The 7,601-nt window shown below is 42.0% G+C and overlaps 1 protein-coding gene across 1 annotated transcript; it reads left to right on the top strand.

The window, feature by feature from the left end:
• Positions 1-2,685: 2,685 nt before the first annotated feature.
• Positions 2,686-6,260, top strand: fezf2 (FEZ family zinc finger 2; the record flags this gene model as incomplete). The annotated part of the gene is made up of 4 exons (XM_084543812.1): positions 2,686-3,444; positions 3,788-3,922; positions 4,036-4,168; positions 6,010-6,260. The coding sequence occupies 4 exons, from the start codon at positions 2,686-2,688 to the stop codon at positions 6,258-6,260; spliced, it is 1,278 nt and encodes a 425-aa protein (XP_084399938.1).
• Between the last annotated feature and the right edge of the window lie 1,341 nt (positions 6,261-7,601).

Raw genomic sequence — 7,601 nt, 5'->3', positions numbered from 1 at the left:
TCCTAAGTTTAGTAATGATTATCAGTAATATACTGTGTAGTATAGTGGTAAATGTTAATGTTAATAGTAAAACATTTCTTATTCCCTGGAACACTTAAAATAAGTGCAAATAGACCAAGGAAAAGCAATTTGACATAAATATATGGTGCCTTCCTGTAACACTGAACAGGGAGTTTTAACTAATTATGGATGGATAAAAGTACAGAAACAAAACCTAATGACTTTCTGAAATCCTTGGCTCCCAGTTTGTCATCTAGCTGTCTCTTCTGAAAAGAGAGTGTGTGAGTGTGTGTGTGTGTGAGAGAGAAGAAAATCCCAGCACTGTGAGGAAAAGATTTGCCACATCTAGACAGCGCTTGGGACCCTTGTGTGCCTGCAGGCAAGAAACAAGAGCCTCTTAAATCAATGCTTGAGTTAACTGCTGTTAGAGCTGAATGGAGGAGCCTGGGTTACAGCAATAGGATCAATGTTTATTGTGTGGATGAGCCAGCAATTGTGCCTGAATAAACTCAAATTACAGTATTTTTGCCCCATTTACATGTGACTAGCACAGAGACAACAGCCATTAATCCTTCCATGCTGAGATGCAGGTGTAAAACAAAACAGGGTAGGGACGTTTTTTAAGGTTATTAACAGGAAAACTAGTGTTATAGGATGGCAGCATGCTGGGCTAAGTATGGCACTGAGTCTGTGGGGATTGCAGTAAACATCCACAAAAGAAGGCAATGCATAAGCTTTTATTGGGCCTAAAAATAAACAATTGTAAAAACAGATGATAATGAAATGTGTAGAATGTATTTAAACATATATATACGTATACAGTAAAATGATCTACAGGACAGACTATTTGATACATTTTAAGGAATGCTACGATAAAAAGTCATTAGGTCATGGGAAATAAATCTTTCACTGATGTTTTACACGTCAATTTGAATGCACAATCAGTCACAAAGAAGAAATTCTTAGTTTGAAATCCTCCTAAAAAAGGTTCATGACATTATTTGCAGCTTTTTCCCAGAAGGATACTGGCCTAAGGGACTGCTGGATGGTCTTCCTGTGGGATTAACTGCCCACATTTGAAGGGCAAAAAAAGCACTAAAAAAAATGGTATTCAATAATTTTTGTATAGTGGGCCCAAGGCAGGCAATGTTTTAGTATTGTCTAAATTTTTGACATAAATATATGAGACGTGTCATATCTAAATGACACAAGGGTGGCCTGGCTATAAGATTCAAGAAAATAAAGTTTAAAATTCCGCCAATAAATATCATACGATCACATCTACATGGAGGTAGTACTAAAATAATGCGAATTTTGCATATGTTGCCCCCCTCCATGTGTGTTGTATGAACTCTCCTCTCTCTCTTGTTGGGAGTCCCTCAGGTAAAATGGTCTGCAAACACATGAATTCAACACAGCCCTTGTGGAGAATGGAAGAGAGGCCGCTGCTCATTGTAACTCCCACACAACACGGTGGATTCCAGCAAACTTCTTGTATGCCTCTTTAGAGAAAAAAGCCTCTCTTTTCACTTGTCCTTGTATACCTCTGGCCAAGCTAAGTCTTTTCTTTTGCCCCTCTCCCTCTTTAATCCGTCCCTCTATTTCAGGAAGAAAAAAAAAAAAAACACAAAACCAGATTCACGCAGTGCTTTAGTGGCTAAAAGTGAAAGGGCTTGTGTTTTTTTTTTTTTACTTCCCTGTGCTGAGCTGAGCCTTGAATTACGCTGGAAAATTGCTTCTTTTGAATAGAGGGAAGGAGGAACCGCGTTTAATAGGATCCTAAGGAAGCCTGTGCTCTTAAACAGGTGGAAATTGGACGTCCTCGAATTTATACAAATAGTAAGTATGTAAGCCGGAGTGTAAAAGCAGGGATCCCATCTGCAAAGATTAACAGCTTTCTCCCAAAAAAAATTCCCAAACTGGACAAGAAAAAGGGATTACTGTGTTGTTAACCAAATTAAAGCAGGCGACTCAATCAGATCCTGCAGTGCGTGTTCATTATGAAACGCAGTTATGATAAGAACATGTTAGCCATTCTTCTGAGGGAAATGGTTTCATATCTGTGTCAGCAATGACATATGGAAGACGATCACCCTTGCCAACCCCTATAAAGATTTTTCTCCTGAGTGGGTGCGGGTTGTTGAGGGCGTCTCCGTGTCACTCAGTTAAGAGTTCGGGTGCCCGCTGATGTCAGGAGACGCTGATCCGCGCTGAGGAGGGGCGAGAGCTGCCAACATGTGACAGGGAGCAGTCGACTGGTTTCTACACTCCCGTCTGACCATTAAAGAAGAAAACTCCAACACAGACTCAACTTTATTCTCATGCGTTCTCCGGGAACTCCAAATACAACATTTTTTTTATTTTTTTTTCACTTTTTGCTCCACTCCCCTCTTCTTCGTCATCTTCCTAACGAGCTCTGTAATGCCCTGTTAATTTTGTGTGCACTAGTTAATGAGCATTAATCCATCACCCCTGGATGCTATTGTTGCTTGGGGGATGGCCATTTGAATGCAAATGCATGACACTGTGACAGCAAGGTGCTTATTAAACTGATGTGTCCTCCTGTCTTTTCTGCTGGGAGCTCAGTAGAGTGAAAAGACGCGGGGCAGCTGGATAAGCGGGTCGGACTATACCGGGAGTTGCTCACCCCAAGTTCTGCTCGGCTGCAAACAAAACAACAACAAAATGGCAAGTTCTGCCTCTCTGGAGACAGTGATGTCCTGTGCCAGGACCGGACCGTCCGCACCTCCCAAAACCCTAGCCTTTTCCATAGACCGGATCATGTCCAAAAGCTCGGAGCCGAAAGGGAGCGCAGAGGAGCGGTCGGAGGGGAAGAAGTTGCTGGGGCTCTGCTCCCCGATACCCTGCATGATCCCGCTACAGCCCTTCAGCTACGACCTCCAAACCAAGGCGCTGATGAACTACTCGGAGCTTTGGAGAGCCAGTTTCAGGGGAACTTTTTGCGGTTCTGCAGCCGCTCCGTGCCAAGGGAGCTGCGGCATGTGCAGCAAAGCGGATCCGGGCTTGAAGCAGCCGCTGCTGACGTCGGGGAGCAGGGTGGTGAAACCACAAGTCCTCCACCAGGCAGTCGCCGTGCCCAGTGGCGGCTCGCTCTACTATCTCAACTACCTGGACTCTGCGTACCAGCAGTCGGAGCTGTTGGCCGGACACTGGTTCTCCAGCCCGCAGGCCCAGGCCTCTCTGTCGGCGCACCACAGACTCTTACTTTTTGAGAACGCCAAGCTGGCCAAGGTTGGCGCAGACAAGCTGCCCACACCCCAATATCCGCACAAGGAACACCTACCAGGGCAGCTGGACCAGATAGTCAAAGAAAACCACGGCCTGACCAACGAGAAGAACGGCGTTAAGACCCACAGCAAACTCAGTAGCAGTGCCAGTGCCGACGGAAAGCCCAAAAACTTCACCTGTGAAGTGTGTGGCAAGGTAAGGTTCGAAACGAGAATATAGGATGTATATACAATAATATGTATTTATTCATTTTGTGGAATACACTAAATAAATAAAATAACAATATACTCTACTTTAGATTTCATTATTTAAGCAAATAACAGTAAAATGTGATCTAAAGACGTATTCCATTAAAACTAAAACTTCCACTAAACAATCAACAATTCAAACTAAGCACATAATTATTCGTTAGCATTAAATTCCACATCCCCTTTTTATTTTCTCCTTTTTTTTTTGTCTGAGACACTTTCACTCTAAAATCTCTGAAAGTGTTTGTTCAAATGATTCTAATTCTGTGCGCATTTTCGATCTTCCGCAGGTGTTTAACGCTCATTACAATCTTACCAGACACATGCCGGTGCACACCGGGGCCCGGCCCTTCGTATGTAAGGTGTGCGGGAAGGGATTCCGTCAGGCCAGCACACTGTGCAGACACAAGATCATCCACACACAGGTGAGACGGGACTTACAGCGCGTTTCTTTATCTTTGTCCGACTTGTGAAATCCAAGCTTTGGCTTTTATTTAGTTTCAAAGGTGTATTTTCTCTTTATTTTTCCGCTGTCTAGGAAAAACCTCATAAATGCAACCAGTGTGGGAAAGCGTTCAACAGAAGCTCAACGCTTAACACTCACGTACGGATCCACGCCGGCTACAAACCTTTTGTCTGCGAGTTCTGCGGGAAAGGATTCCATCAAAAAGGTAAAGAACGTTTCATAGAATCTGAGAGATAATGTATGTATTTAATTTAAAAAAATAAATAAATGAATAAATAAAATGCATCAGCCAAATTAGACCAATCAATAGGGTATTCCAAAAAATGCGTAAATATGGTGGCTCGCATTGAGTTTACAAATAAAACAACAACAATAATAATTGCATGATAAAATGACTTTAAATTAAAATGGTGAGAAAAAAATGAAGGGCCACATTTATTGCTATTTCTAGAAAATCTCTGCTCTTTTAACAGGTGACAAATCTTTCTCATTAACATAATCAGTTAATCGATCGATCGATCAGGACTTATAGGGATCCTTGATTTAAGGACTTCCTGCACCGTGCTTTCTTGACGGATTTTTACCCTTTAATGTTGCTGGATGCCTTTGCAGTGTTGCTGTGTGTAATGTAGCTTTTCTGCGGCTGGTCTTCAGATTCTCCAGTTGTTGTGTCCAGCTATGTCACGTCACTTAAGAAGAAACTCTTTTTCTTTCTCAACAAACATATTAGTCAGTCAAAGTGCACGGGATCTCCAGACTTTGGGATTTGTCTTGTGTTGAAATAAATATTAGCCGGGGTGAAAGCAGCAGCATATGCCGCTGCCCTCGGTAATAAAAGGGGGAAATAATTGCAGCCCTCCGATAAGCATGAAGCGATCAGTGGAAATAGGACATGTCACTTTACACGGACTAATTCTCCCTTCAAGATGGCAGCATTTGCTCTGGGTCAGCTGTTAGACCCCGACAAAGTTGGGAATCGGGGCTTTTTGTTGAGATGCCGCTGCGCTTGATTTTAACAAAGTTTGACAACTTCTTGACTCCAACACACAAAAACTTAATTAATGAAGGCTGCGCAGAGCAGAGGGACCGGCGAGGCTCTAACTTCACAATGGATGGCTGCCTTTGGCGGGGAAAAATGAGAAGGAAAGGAGGCCTCTTTCATCCTTACTTTTAATGCATCCCTCAGTTCTCTCCCCTCCAGCCGTTCCTCCATAAAAACTTTATTTAACAGAAAGCTCAATTCGTTTCTCAGATTTTTCAAATAAAGCAAGCATTTTTTGTTTTAACAAAGTCACAAAACTGGCGATTTAATTACAGATTTAACATTACAGCAGCGCATATAGCCTCTGCAAATAACTCTAAGGGCTCTGAGAAATGATCAATTACTTCTCTGTCCTTTCGGTACTGAAAAAGGCTCCAGAACAATTCAGCCATAATAAATAAATTCTCTGCTTTCAATGAGTCCAAGAAAAATAAGACTTGCTATCGTGGTGCGTGTCAAATCCATTATGTCTGGGTTAAATTTTCCGTGATCATTTTTCTGTAACATTTGATATGATATACAACTTTATTCCACCTGCCTGTTATACTTCTGTTAACTCGATTTTAGGCCGTTTTCACGCAGGAAGACCTTAGTAGGCTATGTCTTTTTTTATTTTATTTTTATTTTGTTTTGCTGGAAGTTACAGCATCAGCTGATGTAACATTATCCACACATTTCCAACAGCAGGTCACATTAAAATGTGTGCTGAACGGATCAGTTATAGAAAAGAGAAAAGATTTAAAAAAAAAAGAGAGAGAGAAACGGACGAAAAAAAAATAAAGAGCTGTCTGTAACTTTTTTAAATCTTCTGGATTTTAAAACTGATGGTCGGAATTATTATTATTATTATTATTATTGTTATATAATCCACCAGTAATAATATCATTATTATTATCATCATTATATTATATAATGATAATAATAATAATTCTGTCTTTATGTTAAATCATCCAGTCCTTCTTCCTCTCAGGCTGTGCTCATTAGTCCCTTCTTTTGCTTCCCAGGAAACTACAAGAACCATAAGCTGACGCACAGTGGGGAGAAGCAGTACAAGTGCTCCATCTGCAACAAGGCCTTCCACCAGATCTACAACTTGACGTTCCACATGCACACGCACAACGACAAGAAGCCCTTCACCTGCGCCACCTGCGGCAAGGGCTTCTGTCGAAACTTCGACCTGAAAAAACACATCAGGAAGCTGCACGACAGCGTCTTCTCTGCGGCGTCCGAGGCCTCCAGAGAGCTGCAGAGCTGAACACTTTCAGCACTCCCTCTCGGACAGCGAGGGCTCAAAAACTGGTTCAGCATTTGTAGCCGAACTCCAACTATTTGGAGAGAAGATCGGGGACATCCTGAAAAAGAACTGTGGTAATCAAATTGCCTAATTGTCCTAACAGGAACTAAAGAACAGACCAGAACAACATCAACCTTATAGTTTTTTGTTTGTTTGTTTGTTTGTTTTTTGCTTTTGTTTTGTTTTGTCTCTAGACAGCGTTTTCTTTTACAAATGGAGACATGTCTTCACGACGGGACTGTAAATAATAGGTTATGGAAAATTAAAAGTTATTTAAGATGCCAGTTGCCTGGACAGCGCATTGCCATGTTATGTATTACACGGAAAATGTGTTAATGTGAATAAATAAGTTATAACTTATGATAAAAAGTGAATGTTTGAGCTATGTTGTTTCAAATTTTGAATGGATTTGAAAATAAAAATGAATAATATGAATAATACGAAGTTTGGAAGCATTGTGCAGGGGTAACGAGGGTTTTAGCTGACTGACACACAAGTTAAGAACACACATCTACTGGCAGCATACAGTATGTATCCCAACAGTAGGCTATTGTGTTTGAAAGCCACATAAAGACTGAGTCTGGCTCTGATGTATGCTCTGCAGCCACTTTGCCTCAACATTTATTGACAGACACGATCTTAAAAATGCAGCATTTACACTTGACTCCGGCGTAATGACGCAAATGATCAGAGATAACACGGGCCCTTGAAAGCGAATTACATTAATCAGCTAAATGGCCCCGGGGGGCTCGACTGTAGGACTGTGTGTGTGTGTGTGTGTGTGTGTGGGGGGGGGGGGGGGGGGGGGGGGGGGGCATGTCTCATTCGGAGCCGCTCATCAGAACAGGAGATAATGGAGCACTCAGGCCGCAGCTCCTCATCTGGGCCTCTACGTTAATAGAGCACAAGTTATTCTCTGCACGGCTTCTGGAACAATATTATTCCTGCACACATTCAGTGAAGAGGTAGATCCGTGCTCCCAAATGGCGCTCTTTCTATTAACAGCCGATTAGCAATCGGCCAGGCCGTCCAGGCCTGCGGAAGCCTGGCAGGGCTAATATTGGTAGATGAATGCCCTGCTCACCTATTTCATCAGTCTGAACAAGAAATCTATACGACTGTTAACTTCAGTAAAACAGTCGAAAGGACTGGGGGACTGACAGTTAGTCTACAATAAAGACTGGAATCATGTCCCAAATAACAACAATATTCAAATGAAATGATCACAGATTATAGAAACTTGAACTGAAAAAGTCGCAACGAGGCTTTACAGCCGACAATTTGGAGACTAAATGTTTTCGC

Source organism: Chelon labrosus (genome assembly GCF_963514085.1).
Source record: "Chelon labrosus genome assembly, chromosome: 4".
NCBI lineage: Eukaryota > Metazoa > Chordata > Actinopteri > Mugiliformes > Mugilidae > Chelon > Chelon labrosus.
Note: the sequence above shows the minus strand (reverse complement) of the source record. Positions and strands in the feature narration are given on the sequence as shown.